Source organism: Daktulosphaira vitifoliae, unplaced genomic scaffold (genome assembly GCF_025091365.1).
Source record: "Daktulosphaira vitifoliae isolate Bord-2020 unplaced genomic scaffold, ASM2509136v1 Scaffold_5, whole genome shotgun sequence".
NCBI lineage: Eukaryota > Metazoa > Arthropoda > Insecta > Hemiptera > Phylloxeridae > Daktulosphaira > Daktulosphaira vitifoliae.
Window position 1 is genome coordinate 10,657,892 of NW_026099576.1, and position 13,870 is coordinate 10,671,761.

The 13,870-nt window shown below is 24.5% G+C and overlaps 1 protein-coding gene across 3 annotated transcripts; it reads right to left on the minus strand.

Moving 5' to 3' along the window:
- Positions 1–3,913: 3,913 nt before the first annotated feature.
- On the minus strand, positions 3,914–9,772 carry LOC126907068 (general odorant-binding protein 72-like). Of its 3 annotated transcripts, XM_050688095.1 has the most exons (8): positions 9,290–9,772; positions 9,021–9,190; positions 8,815–8,952; positions 6,183–6,288; positions 5,863–5,948; positions 4,645–4,759; positions 4,497–4,564; positions 3,914–4,378 (listed from the first exon to the last, which is right to left on the minus strand). In XM_050688095.1, exons 4-8 carry the CDS (start codon positions 6,229–6,231, stop codon positions 4,166–4,168), a joined length of 531 nt encoding a protein of 176 aa, XP_050544052.1. In that variant the 5' UTR covers positions 6,232–6,288; positions 8,815–8,952; positions 9,021–9,190; positions 9,290–9,772; the 3' UTR covers positions 3,914–4,165. The 3 variants fall into 3 exon arrangements, with proteins under 3 accessions (XP_050544052.1, XP_050544050.1, XP_050544049.1); XM_050688093.1 differs by having other exon boundaries at positions 8,815–9,190; XM_050688092.1 differs by lacking the exons at positions 8,815–8,952; positions 9,021–9,190; positions 9,290–9,772 and adding an exon at positions 6,380–6,542.
- Between the last annotated feature and the right edge of the window lie 4,098 nt (positions 9,773–13,870).

Genomic DNA, 13,870 nt, shown 5'->3' on the forward strand with positions numbered 1-13,870 from the left:
ATATTGTAAAATTTAAATTAAAATGTTCTATTCAATTAGCATTTATTTGCTACTATAGTTATTATACAATAATATACATTTTGCTTATTATTTTCTGGTACAATTTCTCACATTTGACATATGTTATTAATACTCGAATGATAATAGTCATTCATTAAGTAATATAAAATTAATAGTGTTTAATACAAATGTACATTTTTGAAAAAGTTTTTTCTGTTATTAGAATATATATTTATCTTTGAGAATTTTATTTTTTAATTATCCAGTAATTACAAAATATTTTCATCAAATCAAAAAACTGTTAGTTAACTGTTTTTTCAGTTGATCCACAAAGTTGTATCTAACCGTAACTTATTTTTTAACATCTAAGAGATCCATTTGAAAACTAATTTTTCTATAACAAATATGTGCTGTAAAAATTGTCTTGTGCAATTTTATTAGTGATTAATTCCTAAGTGTGTAATATTAAAAAATAATAACTAATATAACACATAAAATTGTTTGTACAATATAAAATCATTCTTGGGGATGTCTGGATTTTTTCCTGTGCTGCATTAGGATATCTAAGTATAAAATAACACAGTATATCCAACTTCAATGNAGTTAATAAATTTGAGTAAAGGATGACAAAGCAATAGATCATTTATTAAATTAATATCTTAAAGTGTCAATTTTGACTGGTTGGTTAAAGAAGTTATACATAATCACGTTATATGGCATTCGTGGACTGGCTCTGCCGTCTCGTTGCCGAGGTATTCGTGAACTGGCTTCGCCGTTTCGTTGCCTCTTAGTTAGAACATTAGAAACTAACCAGACAAAAGTTTATTCTACCTCTATAAGAGGAACTTAATATATATTTTTATATCTACTTGTCGTTGTCGTTCTAAACCCTCGAACCATACGACCCCGATAGAACCACAACATCAGGTTCTCACTAAGCTCAAATATTTATCTTTCATTATTTATATTTTACCAACACTGCCTAATATATATATTTGAATTATAACAAAGTGGCGCCCAACAACAGGTTTAGTTAATTTTACTAAGGGTTTTTTGAAAATTAATATATAGTTATATTAATATATAGTTAATAATATAGTTAAAATTGTAAATGATATTTTTAATATTTTTAAACCCTTCTGGAATTATACATACAGTCTTAAAAAAAATTAATCAATTTTATCAGATTGCTATATTTTAAAATGTACAAGTTCTGAATGTGCTAAAGGGTCAGCTGTTTTTTCCCGTGATTATTTCTCTTTTGTATATGTTAAGGATTCAACAATATAGAATTATCTTATTCTTCTATTTCTTATTTAAATATTAGTTCTAATTCAAAATTTAATAGTCTTCAATTATTATTATAATGAGAATAGTGATTATTTTTCTACTTTATACTTATACTATGGAGTTGATCCTGACAATATTCCTCCTATTTTCTTAAAAAAACTGTTGCTATGTTTTGGTTAAATCTTTATTACATATATTTAATAGATTATTGAGCACTGGTTATTTTCCTACTTTTTGGAAAAAGTCATATGTAATGGAATTACATAAAATAGGTAATATTCCTGGATCTAAAGTTGTAACTTTCAAAGATGTCAATAATACCAAAAATTTTTGAGGCCTTAATTACTAATAAATTTTCTGCTTTAATAAAAAATCTATTTTTCTAACTATCAACATGGATTTCTATCGAAAAATTCAATAGTTAGTAATAATCGAGTATTTCAAACCGATATTTTAAATGGTATTCATGAGGGCCAATAAATATTGCATTTAATAATAGATTGTATATGTATTGACTTCAAAAAAGCATTTGATTAAGTTAATCATAGACTGTTGTTAGTAAAATTGCGTTGTGTAATGGTGTTCAAGGTATATTATTAAAGTGAATTGAATCTTATTTTCATGATTGTACGCAACAAGTTAAGTTATTGAACATAATATCTGAATAATTTATTGCTTTTTCAGGTTTATATCAAGGCTCTTATTTTTTTAAGAGTTATTGTTTCTTATTTTTATTAATAATTTGCCTTCTATTTTTGGTAATGACAGTAGAATTTTATTACTTGCTGATAATACAAAAATTAATAGTGAAGTCCACTTTAATGATGATTGTACATTTTTACAAGCTAATTTAAATCTAATTATTGAATGTAGTATGCTCAATTTCTCCCTTTTAAATATTGATAAATGTCATATTTTATCTTTTGTTCGTAATAATTTATAATTATCGTATTTCATATATTCAATTGAAAATAGTGTCTTCAGTCAAAGACTTTGGTATTTATTTTATATCTAATTTGTCATTTACTTTTGATATTTATTTTACTTTTAATAAAGCTTTAAAAATGCTTGGGTTTTTAAATAGAATCATAGTACAATTTAAAAATAAAAATTTCATAAAATCTTTACATTGCTTTTTGATTTGTTTTCACTTAGAGTTTGGTTCTCTTATTTGGTCTCCTATCTACACAAACTGTATTTCGAAGTATGAGAGTGTTCAATAAATTTTTTTAAAAATAGTAGCTTTTAAACTGAAACTATCTATTTCTAGGGATTCTTATACATTACTAGCGGACTCAATAGTCCTTGTCATATGAAATCGGACGTAAATTAGTCGACGTTGTGTTCATTTAGGTTATTATAAAATTTAATATTGATTGCTCTAAACTACTATTTCTAGATGGATTTCTTACCTTAATTCATTTAACTAGATAACAATCTTTATTTTATGTCCCTACTAATTTTAAAACTAATTTAGCAGCTGAATCATTTTTCTCTAAAACATTAACACTGGCCAATTCAGTTTGTATGAATATGATATTTTTAATACATCTCGTGATCGTTTTAAAAATAATATCTTGTCAATCCATAGATCTACTTACAATCCTTAATTTTTGTACTAATTTCATTTTTTTTTATTATGAACAACTTATTCCATATGGATTATTTTTAATGGTTAGTATTAACCAAATGTCATATTATTTAATGATTTGTATTTCATTTTTTTTTTTTTAATTTTTAAGTATTTTGGAAATTTTAATATCTTTTAATACACATAAAATAAAGCTTATGCAATTTACTCAAAGACAAAAAAATATTGTTCCGATAATTTGTCTCTTAAGTGAAATCTACTGCATAATTAAGGTAAGACAGGGTAAGATGAATTCAGTATTTCTCAAAATAAATTACACATAGCAACATTATTTTATTAACATAAAAGCATCTTACGATACACTTTGTTACTCACAGTACTACATACGTGCGCATACATCAATGTTATAAAACTGGAACGTTTTTAATTTTATAAAATTTACCTCAACTATAATTGTAGTTATAAACTCATATTTAGCGTGTTTTGATGTAATTTTTAAACAAAAATTTTAGTTCTTGTATGTTCAGGAAAATTCATATTTCGTCCCTTAGAAAACGAAAGACTGAAAAATTTGTAGTGTTAGCCTAGATATTGAAGCAGATTCATGCAAATTTCAGATTTTAAATTGTCTTTCCTTTATTTTATATAACCTCACATTACAAAAAATTCATAAAATTCCTTCATGTACATTCATATTGAAGCGTTTAACAATAGTGAATTTAAAGATTTAAAAATTATAACTTAAAATAAAATTTTCATCAATTTTTTCACAGACCATTATTATACTAGTTAAAATAAAAAAAAATGATAGGAACATTCGTAAATTACCTAATGAATTTTATTGCATATAATCTTTTATGAATTAAGTTTTTATTATTATTCCTATTCGAAAAGACTATGTTACAAAATTATTATTTAGTTAGTTGTAAGAATGTTGATTTTAATAATATAAATAAGAGTTAAATAAAACTATTAAGTTTTAAATATAAAATGTATATTAATTTATAATACATTATGTAACTTGTTATACAAATTTTTCATAAATAAGACAACGTGTTAATATTTTTTTATGATTATCATTTATTCTTTTATTTAAAGAGAAGAAATAACGTGATAATTTATACCGAACAAATCAATATAGTAAAAATTATTCCAGTCACCATTAAAATTAAATCTATTTTGTGCATAGTAATTCATAAAGTAAAGTATTAAAATTAATCAAGATAAGTGGGGCTATTAATTATTTAAATTAAGTATTAGATCTGGAATTTATTTCCGATAACTTTATATAAAATCAGTGTTTTCAGTCATATTAGGTGACTGTATGTTAAAAGGCATACGGTTGCCATTTCTCCAACTACCGACTTGACCATTTTGTTGTCTTTGAGGAGGTCCTCTAGAGTTAGGGTTTGGAAATCTTGGTCTTATAGAAGAAAAAGGAATTATCGGAGGCATTGACTGAGGTGGGCGCATTTGGTTGCCGTTGTCGATTCCCATCTGCGTTAGAAATATACTAAAGATTAGTTATAATTTTACAAACCTTGAAAATTTAAACATTTTAAAGTATAAAGTTAAACTTGAAAATTAAATTTCAATAATGATTTTTTAGAAATACCTCTTGTTTGTTTGAATAAAGACACTTTGTAAACTGTACTGCCTTTTCACAAGAGTCAACATCATTTGCTAAAAAAAAATTGTTTAATAATTAAATTCTTTATAATATAAATAAATAATACTCATGTGTATGTAAAGTTTTAATTTACCTTGAGATGTGCACTTATCTATGTTTTCTTTTAAAGCTGACGATATATCCTGAGTTTTTCGTCTCTTCATCATTTGTTTTAACGCTTTCTCATTGTATTCGCCTTTCTCATTAGTCTATAAAATTGTAGTAATCATAAACCTTAATTTATTAAAATCACTATCATAAGAAACGCTTCGATTCAAATATGTAGATAGTGTTTAAAAAGCAACATGATCTGCTATTTCCTTATTTATATCCTGATTAAGATAAAATATGCCAAATTAAAGAGGAATATAAATATTATTTCTCATAAAAAAATTGTGTTGGTCCATACACTTTTGAATAAGTTATAGCATTATAAAGTTAAAAATGTAAAAAATAAAATCGAGAATTTTCACACAAAAATATCATTCGGTAGCCATTTTCACCATAAAGACAAAATAAAGTCCGAAATTTTTTTTTTCCATAATAAAAAATATTACATTAGCTTTAATTTAAGATATATATAAAAGTGTCAGTATTTCCGGAACACTTTCAAAAGTTAAGTTGAAAAAGTTAATTTTTTGTGAAAACGTTGTCATTTTGAATCCCCCCCTGTATGCAGATAAAGAGTCAGATTTATAAAAAAATATACCAAATAAAAGGTAATGATATCATGCATCTATATAAAAAAAAATTATATTGATTTAGTTATTTTTAAAAAAGTTATGGCAATTTTAAGTAAAAAAAATTGAAAAAATTTCGAAAATTATCGATTTTTAAATTTGTAATTTTTTTGGAGATTTCCCTCATTTACGGGGAACGAGGGAAATTTTTTCAATTTTTGAGGGTAATGTCTTCAATTAAATACAATTTTTGATCTTTTGACGTATCGTTGAGAAAAATCGGTCCAATGAGACCTAAGAAAAAGTGGTTACCGACACAAAAAATAAAAACACATCATGATAAAATTAATACCTTCTCAGCTTCGCATCGAAGCTAACAAAATTAATAACTGTAATTTTTTTATATTGTTTACATATTATACTAGTGAAGTCAACTTCTTATAAAATACTAGTTTATTTAAGTTTTATTGGAATTGCAAAATTTAATTGAAAAATTTTAAAAATCATTGTAAAAACAATTGGGTGATTCCAAAATACTTTTTAACAATCAATAAATTTTTAATCATGATTAAAAAAAACCTCACCATGTCTATTTTTAAATTATTTTATCTAAAAATAATTATTAAACATACTACATTAAAACGATTCAGCATACAGGATACATAGCACTTTGCTGCATGATCTTCAGTGTTAATTGAGTAGAGAGCCACTACACGTTCTTAACATAAACAATCAAATTAAACTTAAAATATAAAATATAAAAATTAGTAATTATCTTTTCAACTATTTCAAAGCTAATCTTATTGTAGACAATGTAAATTGTATGAAAAATTAATTTTCTTTAAATTAAAATAATTTTTTATACTTGACAAATTACTATTTGGAATTGTCATGTAGCAATATAGGTTACATTTGTGATAAAATTAAAAAGTATTTTGTATTATGTTAATACCTATAGTAACGTGGTTCTTTGATAAACATTCTTGTGATGCATTTTTCATTAAGTCATTGAACTTTGATGAAGCTCTTTTAATATTAGGTTGCTGTGGTTGTTGACCCTATTTATCATAATTAAAAAAAAAAATGTAGAAGTATTTTTTATAAATTAATATATAACAATTATATTTGTAAAATATTTAGATAAATAACCTTTGTAGTAATAAATATTAAAGTAGTTAATACAAATATACAACAATTAAAGAACATGATTAAATACTTTAAGATAAGTATTTATTTCTACGCCAATGATAATCCTCAGTTAAAAAACTGGTGAAGCTTTTCAATGTTAGTTTAAAAACATGACTGATGGTTAATTCTACGTATTTACGCAGTACTGAAAATGATTTTATCTATTTGATTACTGTATCCTTGTTATATTTCAAAATAGCATACATGAAATTTTGTTTATGAACATTTTTTAATACTAAGGTCACACACAGTCATTGTTGTATATAGTATATCTATAAAAGCTATACCCTACTCTTTATAAGGCTCACTTTTAAGTGATCATTTTCAACTTCAAAAAATCAAAATAATAATTACATTTTTATCTTATATATTTTCAGTTATCACTTATAGTTAAGTGTATAAGGTTTTATTAATAAAACAATTATAATAATTCGCCCAGTTATTTCAATGTAAAGTGATAGAAAAAAACATTGACTTTTTTATAACAATATTAATTTTTGAGGCATTTCTTTTTTTTTATGGAAATAATTAATGTTTTAACTAGGTATGTTTTGTAATCTTTTAACGTTAGCAAAGCCGATCCATTAGGAGGTGAACAGCTTGATATACAGGGTGGCCCACCACTCACTGACAACTTAAATAACTTTTGATCCAGTTAATATTTTTAGTTGATTTTTTTTTTAAATAATAGTTATACGTTAGGTCTATAGCTATATCTCAATAATTAATTTTTTTACATTTTATTAAAAATATTAATTATTTTTAAATTTTAAATAAAATGTAAAAAAAAAATCTAAGATAGCTATTTTGTAGAGTAGAATTTAAGAAAAATTTTAGTAAAAAAATATCTTATTAATATTCAGTAGTAAATATTCTGTAGCGTTTTGAAGTTTGTGAAAATTTGAATTTTCATGTACTATTTTACGGTATTAAACATTGAAATACGTATTGAGAAAAGGACAGAAGAAAACGCTATCTTTTCATGATTACTGTGTATACATATGATGATAGTGTGTATACATTACAAACTTGGCATAAATACCATGATAAGAAATTAGATAAGGCAATTATTACTTATCACTCTCATTCAAAAGTATATTGAAAAGATAGCGTTTTCTTCTGTCCTTTTCTCAATACGTATTTCAATGTTTAATACCGTAAAATAGTACATGAAAATTCAAATTTTCACAAACTTCAAAACGCTACAGAATATTTACTACTGAATATTAATAAGATATTTTTTTACTAAAATTTTTCTTAAATTCTACTCTACAAAATAGCTATCTTAGATTTTTTTTTTACATTTTATTTAAAATTTAAAAATAATTAATATTTTTAATAAAATGTAAAAAAATTAATTATTGAGATATAGCTATAGACCTAACGTATAACTATTATTTAAAAAAAAAATCAACTAAAAATATTAACTGGATCAAAAGTTATTTAAGTTGTCAGTGAGTGGTGGGCCATCCTGTATATACACATAAAAAACACTGCAGGGTAAAACCAATATCTTCTCAGCTACGCATTAAAGCTAAATATTTGATTTTAGAAGATATTGTTCAAAAACAAAGCTTAACATTTTAATATTATTAATTGTAGATTTTTCTATAACATCTTCATTCAAATAAATAACTTTCAAAAACTGAATAAAATCTTCTCGAATTGATTTTGTTTCTATTACTATATATCTTATACTAATTGTTATTGTTCAACATTACTGGTATCAGTAGTCTCGTTTGCTAATATAGAAAAGTATTTAGCTTTATTTACTTTTGCTATAATCTTTTTTACTAAAAATCTCCACTACATTTTATCATGTCATTTTGAGTAGTGGCACTAATAAAAGTTGCATTTTTATTGGCATTTTGCAAATTTTCATTTAATTCAACATCACTTAACTCAACTCAAAAACAAAGTATAGCTCGAAAATTTCGGTCATTTACAAAAAATTAGAAATATAAATTAAAGCATTTCCAGTTTCATGTCTATACCCACATAATGCCAAAATATAATTGTTTTTCTATAAGTGAAAGTTTTTTGCAATTTTTCTGTTTTTTTTTTTTTAATTTAAATCTAACTGCACATTTATACTTAAATTTTCCCTTCATACCAAATAATTTTCTTCTATTACACCATCTAGCGAATGTAGTATAATAGGTAATTTAGTAATATAGCGTAATAACAATCTCTTTATGTCATTGATTATTATGCTAGTTAAAATTAAATTTTTAATATTTATAATAAAGTGTATGTACAATGTAAATGTTAGCGCAATATATATCCAGTTTTAGCTATAAAGTAATCTTATACAAGTTTAAATGAATTATAAAAAAAATATCATGCCGTTTTATGGTAAACTAACATAAAACAAATAATACATTAGATTTAATTACCTGGACTGGCAGCTAGATATGGATAATCTGGAACTACTACCAAACCAAACCACTATTATTGACAATTTTGTTTAAAAACCGCTCAACATTTTGTCAAGCTTTAGCTTCCATGATTTTTCCATGCTGTAATGCTTTTGACTGGAAATTAGTTGCGTATAAAATATTATAAACTACATTTCTGCAGCTTGTGTTGGATCGCATCTTACATATCTGAATATAATTAGAAGTAGTCAAGTGTTTCTTTCGTTCACTGTATCACATTACATTGTTGTTTTGATCTCTTGTTTCAATTACAATTTTTTAAACATCAGTTTGGCCTAAAAATTATTTTTTTTTCATCTCAATTTCTTCCTGTGAAAATATTTTCAACATTTTCCTAAAATAATGATAATGTAAAATAATTAAAAAATAAATAATTTCTATATTTTTTAAATTTCTAAAATTATAATTATAATTTTAGAACTATATATTTTACCTGGACTGCAGTTACTTGTTATTATATGCATTTGTCTTAAATACCCTTTGGAATGAAATGCCACAGCATCTGCCTCTACCCTCGTATTGTAATTACCTATTCCACAAAAGTTCAATCTCTTACCCCTTACATGTTTATTAATTAAAGAATTGAATTGTTCACAAATATTAGAGGTCTTGTTTTCTAATAAACTTTCTGAATTAGATACAAGTCTAGAAGCAATATTTAATATTTCTCCAGTTTCCGCCTCTAGAACTAAATTTATAGTTGTATCTTTTGATCTAGTACAAAAGTATGAACTGCATTTTATATATTGACCAAGGGTCCATTAATTAAATCGTCCTAAAGACCGAAAATAATATACATTGATTAAACTTAAAATGTATCAAGTTAGTGCTACATGTAAAATTAAATAGTCGACTTTCTACTAATCGCTTCGTTACACTACTATCTACATCACTTATCAAGCAACATATTTTGTATTATCAATGAAATAACAAAATAATAATAATATGATATTTGTATTTAATTTATTAATTATCAATCAAACAGTTATATTTAAGACCATGTATTTCGATGCTTTTAGAAAATCCTTCCAAAATGCAATCTGCTTCCATGCATATTGAAGCTTTTTCCAGTTGAGAAAACATTAGTAATCTGATACATTTTTAATGTTCATACCAGAAGCCCTTTGATAAATTAAACAATATATGTTGCGTATTCCAACAAAACAAATGTTTTAATTTTTTATCCAATTATTGTTGCCTACGTGTAAACAAAACGTTAGAAATATTAGTTGACCAATAATCTTTAATTTGATGTGGAATGTCATTAAGCGTTATTTTAATATTATTATTATTTTTTTTATTTCTATAATTTGATGTAAACATATTTTTGATTTTTTGAGGCGACATAAAAAGTTGATATTTTAAACTTAGTCTATATTTACGTCACCAGATTTGAGTGCTAATTTTCTTTCTTCGTCCCCGGCTTTCTTCATTTCATCCCATACAGTAGCACAAACTACTTCGGCTTCCTCAGTTTAAACATTCAGAAAACCTCTACTACACAAAACAGGCAAGTCGAGAAATCCCGCAAATTCTTGTAGTTAAGTATGACCAATTCTAATTGCTTGAGAAGCATTTACGACAGCTTTATTTATCTGCATCTCCAAATGTTTTAAGTCCTCTGTATGTAGTTTAATTTTTATGTTACAGACTTTTAATTTGAATGTGATAACTGATGAAAAGCCATAGATCACTTCTGACTCATATTCCATGTCGACAAATGAGCAATCATGACACTTTTCAATTTGTTAAATTAAATATGATATATTGATAATTCTTCTACCAGTTAATTCTTTAAAAAATTTAAGTTTTTATTGAATAAATTGTTTAATTAAATTATTAATGAAATGCTTTACTGGTTATTCAATTTATTTTGACTAATCAATGAAACACTATTTTTTTCCATATGGATACTTAAACTATGTTGCGAAATACTATAGTCACTTGAGTAAAAAAGATACAGAAAAAACTATTTTAAATTAAATTATAAATAATTTTATAAGTAATAATTATTACTAAATAGAGGTCGAAATATTTTAAAAATTACTCACTATTCTGTCATTTCAGAACTGGAGGGCGTAATATGTGTGACCATACCGATTCTTAGTTTAAAAAAAAATCAAAATATTTTATGAAAATAGTGATGTAAATAAAATTTTTATGAATATAAAATATTATATAATATTTACATAAGATCCTGATTTACACTATTTTCAATAAACTACGATTTAGTGGAGTACTATTTCTTATAAGACGAGATATATTATTATTATGTTCAGAACTTAAAGGTTTAAAATATGTGGTAATATTAACTCTAAATTTTTATAAAGTTAAAAGCTTATGATAAATTTTGAAAAAACTTTTATAAATAAAAAAATTCAAAAACACTAACAATAAATCCGAATTAATACTATTTTGAAGTAAATTATGATTTAAAGAATTTCTATTTGTTATAGCATGAGATTTCTCATCATATCTTGATATTGACTCATTATATGGTATGTCATTCAATTTTCTATATAAAATGAGTATGAATTTAGGGTATGAATTTTGAAGTATGTTTTTTAATATCTAAATAATATGTAATATATATATATATATATATATAAACGAATTTTATGATAAATATATTCTCAAAATGTTGTAAAATAATTTTTAAAATTTAAATTATATAAATCAAATACAGTTTAACAGAATTAAAAAAATATGTATCATCATAAGCAACCACCTCAAATGACAGCAAATTTGTTTTTATATGTAGCAACAAAAATTAAGTTATCAAATGAACTTACGATTTATTTTTATGAATTCTTTTCTGGATATCCTTCATTCTTAATTTAAGTTTATTTTTTGATAGAACATTATTTCTTTTATAAACACGTTGCCTTTTGACATAATAAGTAAGTTGTGTTTTACAAAATACACAAAACGTGGTAAAATTTAAATATCAACTTTCAGTGTAACGTTATAATGCCCAATGAAGTAAGAAATAAGAGTTCACTAAATATAAATTCATAATCGGTCAGTATAAAATGTGTGAAAGAATTACCAAGAAATAGTACACATAAACGAATGTATATATACATACATTTATTTATACCGATTATCAAACAAACATATATAGGAATCATAAAATAAATGTCATTTCATTTTTATCAAAAATATCAATAATCACTTTATCATGCATGATTTTTCTACCATTTTGTTTAAATTAAATTTTCAAAGTATCACTATTTATAACTAACCTTAAATTAAGCTACGCGTGAAAAACCTGGTTTGTTCAAAAAATGTAAATTAAATGGTTATCTCTGAATTAAAAAAATACGCTATAGCAAATTTTATTTTAGATTGCAAAATTTTAATGTCAACAGGCTCATATAAAATTTAATATCAGTGTATACTCTCTATAGTGCGAGTAAACTTAGTAAACTATAGTGCGTATACGCACTCAATACATACATAAAATAAATGTATTATATTAGGAGTATTCTCTGTATTATAAATATATTTATAGTCAATCAGAAATTTGTAAAATGCTGTTTAATAATGCCTATTGTTCGTGTTACAAATTTTTTGTAAAATTGACACATGAGTTATAAAACTTAGAAAAAATGGTCTTAAGTGATACAATATACTACGTATAAATTAATTCTTTTAAGAATTTTTTAAGAAATAATATCCAATTCTCGTCGGTTACTATAAAAAGACGGTTGATCCGTCCTGCTTCCCACGAATATAATGTATGTTATGGAATCATATTTGTGACTAGTGTGTTTTCTTATGTTACAAGATAAAATTCCACGAAAATTTCTGACAGATTTATAGATATTTTCATTATATTTGCATTATTACTTGCGTATAAAAATAAACATAGTAAAGCTTAAATTTAAATCCCATCACCAATCAATAATAACAATACTTTTACAAATTCAGATAAGCGACTGCTAAATGCGTCAATAATAAATTATAAAATAACTGGTTTTGATCATTAGCGAGGTAGTAGTTGAAAGTTGAGGGTAATCGGTTACCGTCATTCAACAGGAAATTCATCACGTTTTAAAAGTGCCGCTAGGGACCGACACAAATCTCGATAGATAAAAATTAATTTTTTTGCATAAAAACTGTTTTGCTCGGGACTGCTTTATTTGATCTATATCGATTTTAGAGTCCCAAATTATAAAAGAGAAAATTATCTGTAATCTAGCGTTTTTATAATTTTGATATCGCAACTCTGAAGTGATTTATTAAACATTTAAAAAACCAAAAATATAGAAATACTTAATAGTAAATATCACTGGCGTACGCAAGGGGCATTTTGGAGGTTGAACTATCCCCTCTAAATTTATAAGCTAAGCGACAATTTTGGACGATAAACAATAAGTAATAACAATAAAAAAGATCATATTATACTATATATATTTCCACAATAAAATAATCAAAAACAGGAATTTTTGTGAGCCAACAATATGGACAGTGTCACATCTAATTTTTTTAAAATTTCAAAAAACTCCCCCCAATTTAATTTCTGTGTACGCCACTGGTAAATATAAAATACTAGAAATGATGTTAACAAAAAAATAAAAACGCTAGATCACGAATAATTTTCTCCTTTATAATTTGGTAAAAAATTTGTGACTAGCATCAATACAGATCAAATAAAGTAGTCCCGCGCAAAACATGTTTAAAACCGTTTTATACTCTGTATGACGTCCTCTTAAGTCCTCAGATTCTGATAAAGCATGATAATTAAAAGTACAGTTTTTATTATATTTGTTAAAGGATTTCACTGTTGGAATGCTAAATTTTTGTTCTTCTACTCCAACATGATCACGACCAAATATAACACATACCAACTATAAGCGACAATAAACACCATTATCTTTAGTTCTATAACTATGCCATAGAATTTTTTTTATTCAATCCATTTGAAATTTCCTTGATTAATTAAAGGAAATTCAAAATTATTTGATAAGTATGATTTAAAAAAAAAAATTTATTATTTTCGTTGGTATAG